General features: G+C 36.8%; 1 protein-coding gene across 2 annotated transcripts; it reads left to right on the forward strand.

The window, feature by feature from the left end:
* The first annotated feature begins 2,818 nt into the window (after window positions 1-2,818).
* LOC120001086 (probable alpha,alpha-trehalose-phosphate synthase [UDP-forming] 9) lies at window positions 2,819-7,560 on the forward strand. Of its 2 annotated transcripts, none has more exons than XM_038849328.1 (4): window positions 2,819-3,024; window positions 4,330-6,313; window positions 6,396-6,669; window positions 6,793-7,560. In XM_038849328.1, the coding sequence occupies exons 2-4, from the start codon at window positions 4,332-4,334 to the stop codon at window positions 7,114-7,116; spliced, it is 2,580 nt and encodes an 859-aa protein (XP_038705256.1). In that variant the 5' UTR covers window positions 2,819-3,024; window positions 4,330-4,331; the 3' UTR covers window positions 7,117-7,560. The 2 variants fall into 2 exon arrangements, with proteins under 2 accessions (XP_038705256.1, XP_038705255.1); XM_038849327.1 differs by having other exon boundaries at window positions 2,820-3,024; window positions 4,273-6,313.
* The last annotated feature ends 5,107 nt before the right edge of the window (window positions 7,561-12,667 follow it).

A 12,667-nucleotide genomic window follows, 5' to 3' on the forward strand; every position in this document is an offset into this window, starting at 1 on the left:
TTGATGTGAAGATTTGTTCGGTTGTTCTTAAGAGGTTGATGACTAGATTAGATCAATTTCAAATATTGAGTTAATCCCTCATTGAACCGAGTTGTTAAGGGCACATAAATTTTCAACGCTAAAATAAATAAATAATTCTCATTGTTTCTAAATGTGGAATCTTTTTTGGAAAAAAAGTGAAAACAGTAATGGAATATATTTAAGTAGGATTCATCAACTTGACTACTTGAGTTTTATCCTCTAGATATTTCCACAACTAGTTTACTTAACTATTCAAGAATATCCGGAAATCTCATACATCATACACCATGCCTTATTGCCACTACCACAACTTAGATCGATGAAGACGTCTCCAAACAAACTAATTTTACGAAAATTCAGCAAAAATTGTTCGAACGAAACTCTCTAAATACCTGACAAGACGACAAATCAAATTCTTACTTCTCCCTCTAAACTTCTCTCTCTAAAACTCATTCAATGTGACTTAGGAGTGGCAAAATTATGTTTAGTCCGAATGACCAAATTTTTCCGATTCGAATTGAATGAATTTAGACATAAATTATATATCTAAAATCTGGGTCCAAATAAAAAAAATTTATCCTATTTAAAAATGGGTTCGGGTCCAAATGCAATAGTTTACTTGTCTGGATCCTAATCCAGATTAATTTATTATCCAAATTTAAATCAATATGAGTTTTGTCAATTAGGTACATTGAAAATCCAATATAGATTAAGATCCGGACATATAAATATTTCGTAAACATATTATATTATCCTTCGACTCGAGACCCATTTTTTTTTCATCCCTAATGTCAAACTTTCCTCTCCAAAAATTAGGTGCTAGTCAGACCAACATTGAACGACCAATAATCACGCTTCACAGACGTGCAAGTATTTTTGCCAACAACAAAAAATTCCCAATATTTATGATAATTTAATTCAGACAATATCAATTTACTATAAAGCCCTTCATAAATTCTTTTTTTTTTTTTAAAATCCGTGCGTCCAATATACGACCTGAACATTCTACTGATGGGTCCCACTCCATCCCGTGTTAGGCGGCTTCAGGATAAACCGGGGCCCACATTTTTTTCCCAGTTCTCATAAAACTGAAGAAAATCAACCACAGGGGGGGCACGTGCCAGGGAGGGAGTCGGGGGGGGTCCCACGCGACTTGCTGGTGGGTGGGTGGACGAGGAGAATGGAAGGAGAGAGAGATCTTGAAAGATAAGGAAAAGTCGTCGTCGTCTTTTTAGGAGAAAAAATCCTTGTCGACCAGATTTTTCTTCATCTTCGGCGTCCTCAAAATTCAAAAAGTCATCCCTATGGTCGTTTTCATACGAGCCACGTGTCACACATTACACGTGGCGGATGTCCATTGGGTGTTGACTGAAAAAGTAAATGAAGAGCTCTCGTTCTTATCCATATTGCCAGCTTGGAGGCGGTGCGCGTGGTGTATAAGGTCACACCGGTTTTTATTCTCTCTCTGTTTGGAAGAAAAGAAAAAAAAATGATTTCTCGGGAACCAAACGCAATTATCCCTGACTGGACTGACCTTGTGTGGCTGTGTTATGTACATTCCAGCTCATCTCATCCACTTCATGGTCGCAATAACTAATTTGTTACTCGCTCGTTGTTACCCCGACTGTTGCAATTTATTTACATCCTTACCCTTTGACGTAATTAACAAAGGACTAGTTTGATAAAACTTTTTGAAAGTAGCAGATATGTTAGTAGAAATGGTGATAACAAAAATACTGGATAATTTTAATAGCACATATGTTGTAGGAATACTTGATAGTGTTTGGTTGAACTTTTACTGATAACAATTATGATGTGTAGCATATTATGATAAATTAGGTGTAGAGGTATTATACATTTTAGTTGTAATTGAGATGTATTTATTATTAATTAAAATAAAATAAAGATAATTAATTAATTTTGTTTTAACATCCTTACCCTTTAACGTAATTAACAAAGTTAACCTATCCTATAATTCCTATACAAAAGGTCAAACAAATATTTTCTCATCCAACGACTTGGCCAAGACATGCATGCAATGCGTACATTTCAATAAATCTGATTATATTATTACAAAAATTAAGTTATTTTTATTTTTAATTTAATTTTTGTGGTTGAACAAGGTTTGTAGTCAATTTAAAATGTTGGGTTACGCTGCTACCCGAGCGAGTTGCAATAAACTATAAATTAGAGAGACTAATCCAATTTTATGTAAATCTGATCTAAGTCTGTGGATTAAAGAAATGCATGCGCAAAGATATTCATATACTATTTAGAGGATAATATTATTTATTTGGACCTATAGTGTTCTTGTTTTACCACCTAATTAAACAAATGGGTGTTGATAGGTTAACTAAATTACCCCTACAATAAGAATTATCCCATTCCCCCTAATTAAACTAATATATATATATAGTCAAACAATACATAATTTAGCCAATTGACCTCACCTAATCCTAGCACATTCTTACTAATATCTCCTTAATTTATATTCTAATTTTGATAATTGAGGAATATCACAAAGAGATTAATAAGATGATACTTTGCCTTATAATTAAAAAAAAAAGAGATGATATTTAAATTTTAATACATTTAGAAGATACTAAATTGAAGTCGAGGAAATGTCGATGAAGGGTATTTTGGTCAATTCGGTTATTAAAGTTGAATGTTGAACACAAGAAACGTGATCGAAAAACCGGAACCATGGGGTAGGGTTAGAATCTAACTGCGGTTAAAAAACGAGTCTATCCAATTAAAAGATGCATGTATATGTGTGTATATCTATCTGTAGTGGTGCTACTCGTTTTTTTGTATATTTGAAAAAAAACATTTCTTTCTGTCGTCGTTCATTCTTTATTTCATTTCATCTCTTATTGAAAATCCAACACAGCCTCCATCTCTGTCTCTGTATCTCTCTCTCACTTTCCGTTCGACCTAATTTTCGGAGCACGCCGGATTCGTGACGGATTTACCTTCTTCTTCGCCTGATTGTTACGGTTTCTGGTAAATCTTTTCAACTTTTGACCGTTAGAGTGTTTCTTTCTCTCCTTGATCCGCTGTTGACTCGGTTACGTTTTCTGATTGTTGATCAAACGAGGGAAGTGAAAGGAAATTAGGGTTTAATCTTTGTGTTCTGGTCGCTTCATTGCGATGCAACTGTTGCATAGCATGGTGACGAATTCTCGTTAATAGAGACATTTTTTTTCTTTAAATTATTGTTTTTTTTTCCTTTTCTTGTGCCCTTTTCTTGGCATAATGGAGTAAATGACTGTTGTTATTTAAATATGTTGATTGGAAATCAATTTGGATTTATTTTGGAGTGGAGAGAGATTTATATATCAGTTAGTTTTGTGTATTTACGTACGTACGCGTTTTCAGGGCTAAGATCTAGATTTACTATCGGTGTGTAAGTTTCACTGCTAGTTGTGTTGTTTTGTGGGCTGTATATCAATGTCTTTTTATTGATATTTGAAGTATTTTAAGGACTCCGGTAGCTGTTTCTTTAATTCTGGAGTTATGCTCTACTGTTTATATATCGAGACTCAAGATAAATACAAGGAAGTTGTTTTACCATGAAATCAGGGTGCGAGTAAAATATGAAAAAGAAAGACTAATTGTCCTGTTAACAAGTTTTAAACTTTTGATTACCGAAATGATGTTTAGTGTGAAGCGTAACGGATGTTTTAGTCGCCACTTATTCATATTTGACAAACTGTGGATGAGGTTTTTCTTCCAGTTGGTATTGGCACTCATTTCTTATGAAATTTTTCCTTGAACAAATAGAATATCATCAGTTTTTGTTTTTTTATAGCCTTCTAATTTCATTTTCATGTGAAAGTATTGAGTCAAGGTTCCTGACCCTTGACCTGGATCTGTATAGAAATTTCTATGAAATCAACCATTGTCCCATCTCTTTCAAAGCCAAGCATATCTGGGTTGTGTATGGCAGTACCTACGTGGCTGCGTGGTATCTTTATTACTCTATTTCCTTTTCTTTGGGGCTCAAACAAAATTATTTTTATTGATTTCCACTACTGCACAGTCATACCACTTAATTATCACTGTCGCTCGCAATTTGGAAATCATGGTTAATGTATTCATGTATAACATCTTGTTCTTATATCCAATCAGCTGAAGGAGGAAATTATAATTCCTGACGTAAAACCTGAGACTTGTATTATATGTCTGAATGAAAAATGAGGTCATTGTTTGGAAGGACTTTTATGATGTGCCCTCGCTTTTCTTTGGTAGGTCTGCTGGTCTGTGTGTTTCTGTATTGACTTGCTAGAATATTTTATTTTCTACAAGAAATGGCATCAAGATCATGTGCAAACTTTCTACACTTGGCATCTGGTAACCTGTTGGATATTCCTCAAACTCCAAGGGCTCTTCCCCGGGTGATGACTGTGCCTGGAATTATATCTGACTTGGATGATAGTAATGATGGGGATTCAGATGTCGGTTCATCTATTGGCCGTGAGCGGAAAATCATTGTTGCCAATATGTTACCTCTACATGCCCGAAAGGATTCAGAAAGTGGCAAATGGTGCTTCACTTTGGATAAAGATTCTCTCTTATTGCATCTAAAGGATGGCTTTTCTTCTGAAACAGAGTTTATTTACGTTGGGTCTCTCAAGGCTGATGTAGATACTAGCGAACAGGAGGAAGTTGCCCAGCAATTGCTGGAGGATTTCAATTGTGTACCTACATTTTTACCGCACGACTTGCAGAGGAAGTTCTACCTGGGGTTTTGTAAACAACAGTTATGGCCTCTCTTTCACTACATGCTCCCCGTGTGCCCTGACCATGGTGATCGCTTCGATCGTTCTCTTTGGCAGGCTTATGTTTCTGCGAACAAAATTTTTTCTGACAAAGTCATAGAAGTAATTAACCCAGAGGATGATTGTGTCTGGGTTCAGGACTATCACCTAATGGTTCTTCCAACATTTTTGAGAAAACGCTATAATCGTGTTAAGCTTGGATTCTTCCTTCACAGTCCATTTCCTTCATCAGAAATATATCGAACCCTACCAGTTAGAGATGAGCTTTTGAGGGGACTGCTGAACTGCGATCTTATTGGCTTTCAAACCTTTGATTATGCACGACACTTTCTGTCTTGCTGCAGCAGGATGCTTGGCCTGGACTATGAATCAAAGCGCGGTCACATAGGACTTGATTACTTTGGCCGCACAGTCTATATAAAAATTCTACCTGTAGGCATTCATATGGGCCGACTTGAATCTGTACTGAATCTTCCTTCTACATCTGCAAAAGTGAAAGAGATTAAAGATCACTTCAATGGGAAAAAGATAATTCTTGGTATTGATGACATGGACATATTCAAAGGAATCAGTCTGAAACTTATGGCCATGGAACATCTTTTGCAGCAGCATCCAAAATTTCGGGGAAAGGTGGTACTTGTTCAAATTGTTAATCCTGCAAGGGGTTCAGGCAAAGATGTCGAGGAAGCGAGGAATGAAACTTATTCAACTGCCAGAAGGATTAACGAGGCTTACGGTACGCCGGACTATGAGCCTGTGGTACTTATTGATCGTCCAGTTCCTCGTTACGAGAAGAGTGCATATTATGCTGCAGCAGAATGTTGCATCGTGAATGCTGTGAGGGATGGAATGAACTTGGTCCCTTACAAGTATATTGTTTGCAGGCAGGGAACTTTCCAAATGGATAAAGCTATGGGTGTGAAATCTGATGCTCCTCGGACAAGCATGCTTGTTGTCTCTGAATTCATTGGTTGCTCGCCCTCTTTAAGTGGAGCAATTAGAGTAAATCCTTGGGACATTGATGCTGTAGCTGATGCATTAAGTTCGGCTATCACCATGAATGATCCAGAGAAGCAATTGCGGCATGAGAAACACTATCGATATGTTAGTACTCACGATGTGGCTTATTGGGCACGTAGCTTTATGCAGGATTTGGAGCGAGCCTGCCAAGATCATTATAGTAAAAGGTGTTGGGGTATCGGTTGGGGCCTGGCATTCAGAGTTGTATCGCTTTCTCCTAGTTTTCGGAGGCTGTCAGTTGACCATATTGTTTCAGCATATAAAAGGACCAATAGAAGGGCCATTTTTTTGGACTATGATGGAACTCTTGTTCCCCAAACTTCCATTATTAAAACCCCCAGTCCTGAGGTCATCTCTGTTCTGAGAACTTTGAGTAGTGATCCAAATAACACTGTGTTTATTGTCAGCGGAAGAGGGAGAAGTTCGTTGAGTGAATGGCTTGACCCATGCGAGGCACTAGGAATAGCAGCTGAACATGGTTACTTCATTAGGTACATCATTAATATGTTTGTCTTTTAATTTTGTAATTTTAGATGTTTTGAAAGAGACTAAAGCCTTGCTTTCTTCTTGTAGGTGGGATAAAAACTCAGAATGGGAGATCACTTCTGTGGCAGCTGATCTTGATTGGAAAAATATTGTGGAGCCTGTGATGAGATTATACACAGAAGCAACTGATGGCTCCAATATAGAGGTTAAAGAGAGTGCTTTGGTATGGCATCATCAAGATGCTGACCCTGACTTTGGTTCCTGCCAAGCAAAGGAGTTGCTGGATCATCTTGAAAATGTACTTGCAAATGAACCAGCAGTTGTTAAAAGGGGTCAGCATATTGTTGAAGTTAAGCCGCAGGTATGCGGTGCCATTATCCTGTTATATTTTCTTTCCCTCAGCAGATATTATGCATATCTATACATGGTCTGTTCCGCATCGAAAGTGAAGCAACTTTCTCACTTTTTCTTGAAAAATGTGCAGGGTGTGAGCAAAGGACTTGTTGCCAAAAAAGTTCTTTTGAGAAAGGTTGAGAGTGGGAGACGGCCTGATTTTGTGATGTGCATAGGAGATGATAGGTCTGATGAAGACATGTTTGAGAGCATACTAAGTACAGTCTCAAGTCCATCCCTCCCAGAAGCTCCAGAGATCTTTGCCTGCACTGTTGGGCGAAAGCCAAGCAAAGCTAAGTATTATCTTGATGATACAGGTGATGTTGTAAAATTGCTTCAAGGCCTCGCAACTGCTTCAAATCCAAAACCCAAGCATCTTACACACAGTCAGGTTTCATTCGAGAGTGCCATTTAAGTTGGATATAATGGCTGGCCCAGATTAACCGAGTCTTGTGTTGCGTGGTTTTCCGTTGTGAACCGTAAATAAGATCATAACTTGACTAATGCATAGCGGAACCATGCTGGTTGATTTCCGATTCATATCCTGACACGATTTCAAGTTTCCTTGATTGGAAGCGATTGTGGTGGATATTCTGGGAGTCCGGTGGACATGGTGATTCTCGTTCTTTGTACATGGTTGGCATTGATAAATTGTTGATTTTACATATGAGGTGCGTCCCAAGTGAGCCCTGAATTTGGATGTTTGTAATGTGGCCTTTTATTCAGTGATTAGGAGGCACCATGAACTTGTATAGGTACACACTTTTCTTCTCTTAATACATGGTCAGTTCTGACATTTTGGATACATACTGAGGTCAGTGAATGAAATCCAACGGTACTTGATTTGTGATGGCTGAAATATTGTTTTTTGGTTGTACATAAGCCAACGTATTCTTCCTAACGGCCATAAAATTATATGCTTATCTATCACTCCTGGTTTTTATAAATCGTTGGACATACCATTGAGTATTTAACACTTTTACCCATCTTTGAGCCGGTTAATGGGGTTGGTATTTGGCAGTGGGAGTCGAACTGGGCCCGGCCCACACACGCCAAAAGATTCTACAATTAATTCAATTTAACTAATTCAATACAATTGGCTAGGCAATGAAACTTGGAATAGCTTTGGTTTAAAAATATTTATAAGAAAATCATCTCCCCCAACATCCCTCGACCAAAGTGGAGCTTAAAATAATTGCAAATAGATGTATGAAATTCAATCAAATAATAAAGTAAAAACAGATTGTAGTTAACAAAAACAAAAGTTGATGCTGCTTGTGCCTTCATTTTAGGTTATATAGATATATATGTTAAACAAGAAAAGGGAAAATTTGATACTTGTAGTGCCCATGGCCATAGGTATTACACAAAAATGTTGTTGAGAATCTGGTGCGCCATAAACATATTTCACAACCGTGAAACACAAGGAACCGATTCAATGATAGGTGATTATGACGAATAAACGAATGTTGTAATTCGTCAAGTTGCCAATACAAGAATTGTCTTGGTGAAGATACTTGGGAGAACGTCGCACAACGCATGACAGGACCATTCAGTATTTGACTAAATAATTGAGAGAAAAAAAATCCAAGCCAGAACAATTCAATTGTAGAGAACTAAATTATTGGACAATAAAGAACGCAAGAGATTTATATGGTTTAGTAAAGTCTATGTCCATGCAGGGGTTGATGTAGGATTTTATGTCTGGATGGGTAAAGCCAAGTGGGGGTGGTTAGAGGGCAGCACCGTTATAAATTTTTTGAATTATTTATTAATTATGCCTTTAAAAATATAAAAAAATAACAATAAAAATCAAAATTTTATAAAATAGTGATAAGTAATAATTGAAAATTAATGTACAAATGTCATCGAAAAATTTTTATATTTTGAAATCGTTTCATGATGATCTCATTTGGAGAGAGCATACCTTAAGACGCGCATAGCAACTAGTAAGTCATTCGTCCAATAAACTAGCAAATGGTATTGGGCCAAAAATTGTCTAGTCCAAACATCCATATCAATGGGCCGGGTCGACTACTATCGGGTCAGGAGGTTCCAAGTGATGGGCCAAGGCCCAATGACCATTCAACGCTAGACCAAAAGGATCCGAGTCGAGCCCAATTTACGGGAAAGCCCACAAAAGTCGATAGTCCTAAATGGGGCCTCAGAAGCTCATATCATCATCATCAGAGCCTTTATCCTAAAAGTTTGGGGTCGGTTATATGAGTCTATGAGAACATCATTGGAAATCCACCACATGTATATATACAAAAGGCTCGAAGCCTATTCTGTCAAGGAAGCTCCCATCTAAGTCCTTAGACCCAATCAAAGTCCAAGGCCCATCCATACGGGTCGACACGTGCTAGCCACGTGATCAGAGCACTATAAATAGGGGAGGCCCCACCTCATAGACTCTCTAAACTACTTGGTATCTCTCTCTCTAAAAGCTTTTCACTTCTCTCACTATAAATTATCCACCAGTCAACTAACTTGACCATTGGATCTTCCTCGACCAACATCATACCAGTGTTAAGCTTCATGGTCGACTCTTATGTGAACTTGCAGGATCGTTGAAGACCTCATTCGACATTATAAATGATTGCAGACTTTCGGGTCTACAAACCTCAGGTCAAGTATAGCGCCGATATCCTTAGACGAAAGTCTTATTTCTTTTACAATGCAAGGCATTTTGGTAAGTTCCTAAATTTTGTCCTTATTTGTAAATTTTTTTTACTTGTTCTTATTGGAACAAAACTCTCACATTTTGTCCTTCTATGTAAATATCTCTTTTGTTGTTGAGAAAATTAGACATAAGTCCATTAATTAAAAGTATTGTTCCAATAAGAACAATCAAATAAGTTTTATTCCAATAAAAACATAAATTTTAAAACAATATTCCATAAAGGATAAAAAGTTAAAATAACGTGTTTTATTGTCTAAAATACACTTATCTTCCTCAAATGACTTGTAGATCTAAACAATAATCACATAAAACTAATCAAAAAAATTTTCGTTGCTACTAAATTTACACGAGTATTTCAATTTCTCCGTCGCAGTCGCAACTCAAGATATCAAAACAACTCATTATGCAGTCATAAAATTAAGAACAACTGCAGCCAAACCCAATCCTATCTTACAAGTAAGAACATTATAGCTCTTCAAACAAACAAAATAAAATAGAGAGAAACGAAAATTTACCATTCATTAATAGCTTTGTTCACCTTGTCTTTAACTATTTGGATGTTTTTTTCTAGAAATCTCTATGGATTGTTTTGATGGAGGATCCATCTCTATCTATTTTCTCTTTTGATCTGTTTATGATATATTCAAATCCTGGATCTATTGATATGTTATCTGTTTTGTCATGTTGATATCTTATATGTTTTATTATATTTGTTAGAAAACTGAAACACGAGAATTTTATTTAGTAATATCACCACAATGAAAGTTGAAAAATTGAACAAACAAATATAATATCAACATATCAAGAACAAATATAATATCAGTAGATCTACCTCTTTTGCACACGTAGATCTGGTTGAAGAAGAAGGATCTAAAGGAACTTCAATAAATAGAAGAGATAAACAACTTTTGTTTGTTATAGAGGCGTAGGATTTGACGAAGAAATAGATCGATGAAAGAGATCGATGGAGGAACATTCGCAGACAAAGGAAGAAAAAGAAGAAGTACTAATCTTTGTAGCAAACGAATGAAGACGAAGAAGAATGGCGATTAAACCTTAGGTTGAGTAAAGCATCAATATCTTTAGACGAACGTCTTATTTCTTTTATAATGCAAGGGTATTTTGATAAGTTTGTAACTTTTGCCTTATTGTAGTACCTCATTTTGGTCCGGCCCAAATGATGTCCATATGAGTAGAAGAGCCAATCATGCGAGTGTATATTTGGGAAATCTCGAAGTCCTACGAGAGTAATTTTGTACAAATAAGTTCCTATCCCTACAATCATGAAATTGGAAAGTCAATAATTCACACTCAGATTAGTAATGCCGAACATAAACAAAAATATATTCAAAATTGTAAAATTTAATGGATTCAAAATAAGATTATAAATATTTCTTCTATAAAATTGATCACAAAGAAGTCTACGATTCGCAATACTTATAATGCAAAATTGATTACAGAGAAGTCCTCGTTCTTTCGAGCTTTCGCCTTCTAAACTGGATAATGTTGCATCCAAATAGAAGCTGCTAAATTAGGCTCCCTAGCATGAAGGCTCCCCGACAGGCTTCTGCAGGATACCCCTCTAAAGTTAATTTCCTCCCAAAATTAAAGGAGGAAATTTGAGAGGAAGGATAACGACATCAAGCTCCACCGTGAAATCCAGACCTCAATATGGGTTTAGAGGTAATGGATCACCATCTAGAGAAAGATTAGAGGAACTGGATCGATATTTGAAGAAGACGCGAGGTCGTCGATGGCATTGCGTGGCCAGAACTTGTTTCATCAATGATACCTCCTATGGAGAGGGATCGCCTCCCTTCATCTTTGACGAAATCCTTTGTAGAAGAATGAGCGTACTCCCTCATCTCTCAATATTTCTCCTCATTTGAGTATTTTGAACGATTTTGAGCGAACCAACCAAAATCCTCTCCTTTTATAGGCTAATTAACATTAATTTGTGTAACCAAACGTATAGTCATCATTAATAATCAATCGTTTGGGAACTGATGAGGCATCCCTTCGTCTTCTCCATAGTTCTGGAACAATAAGACTTTTGAATAAAAATAGGGTGGACAATAATGCCCTTTGTTGACTTTTTGATTGGGTTGACCAGCTAAGCCCAAGGCTCTTGATTGCATCCGACCCATTACTTGTCAAACTTAGTGTGGTCTATTAAAAATTAGGCCCAACCACTTTATATTCCTTTAGAGGAAAGTATTGCTTCTCGTCAATTTTTTGGAGGGAAATAGACCACGTGACCAGTCATACAGAGATGAAAAGACATCCAGGTTATGGGCATTATTTCTACACAGTCGACTATCTGACAAAGAGTATAGCAGCAAAGTACAAATGGTTGTCATTGGGCTTAGACACAATAAGCACCAAAGTATAGTTGGCATAAACCAGAAAAAGAAGGGAACAACAAGCCCAAAAGAAGGGAAAAAATAAAAAAGATGACAAAATAACTGGAGGTGGATATAAGCGTGAGAACTAATCTAGTAATGGGACACCTTTTTTTAGAAGAAAAGAATTAGAGGGGAGGGAAAGGGATCAGGGTTCGTAGGGAATGGTGGGTGCAACTAAGGAAAGGGAACCATAAAACGATCTTTTGGATTCATCATATCGGAACCATATCGTCGGACACCTCCACACTTAGGTATAACTTTTGAGTTGACAAAATGTGGTCTTTTGGATATAAAAAGAATAAATATGTTGATGACCATTGATGTCACCATGAAAGTGGGGATCAGAGATACCGTCAAAACTTTTCATTTCAGCTTTTTAGCTTAAACATCATTCATATCATTAAATCAACATGTCATTGGCTTTCGAACCGTTGCATATATGGTGGAACATTCATTACTCAAAATGTCATGATAATATGTTCATAAAGTTTCCCTGACAAATCATTTTATCTCATAACATTCATTTGGAAATAGATAGTGCTTCACATGTCGCGTAATCATCTATGTCCCCTATTCAATTGCATCATAATAGATAACACTTTGAGTTGAATGCATACATCCGTGTCCCTTATTTACCCATTCGAAAATAAGAAGTGAGCATCATGCATCAATCCCATTTGCATCTGGAACATTTGGTCCTACCGATCCCCAATCCTGTTTATTCTACATATTTTATGCTGTAGATATACATAAAAATATCTTTTATAGAGTTTGGTAGCACTCGGATCCCTCCAGATCTCATATGGGAACTTTCGGTTAGGGCATATGTTGTGAAGTGCTTAACACTTTCCTCACACATAATCAGATCGCCGAACCTA

This window comes from Tripterygium wilfordii, chromosome 6 (assembly GCF_013401445.1).
Source record: "Tripterygium wilfordii isolate XIE 37 chromosome 6, ASM1340144v1, whole genome shotgun sequence".
In the NCBI taxonomy this organism is placed as follows: Eukaryota; Viridiplantae; Streptophyta; class Magnoliopsida; order Celastrales; family Celastraceae; genus Tripterygium; species Tripterygium wilfordii.

Excerpts from the sequence above, each read along its gene's own strand:
- LOC120001086 (XM_038849328.1), top strand. The coding sequence starts at position 4,332 with ATGGCATCAAGATCATGTGCAAACTTTCTACACTTGGCATCTGGTAAC. Across the intron at positions 6,314-6,395 it reads GAACATGGTTACTTCATTAG|GTGGGATAAAAACTCAGAAT; the intron begins GTACATCATTAA and ends TTCTTCTTGTAG. Across the intron at positions 6,670-6,792 it reads TTGTTGAAGTTAAGCCGCAG|GGTGTGAGCAAAGGACTTGT; the intron begins GTATGCGGTGCC and ends AAAAATGTGCAG.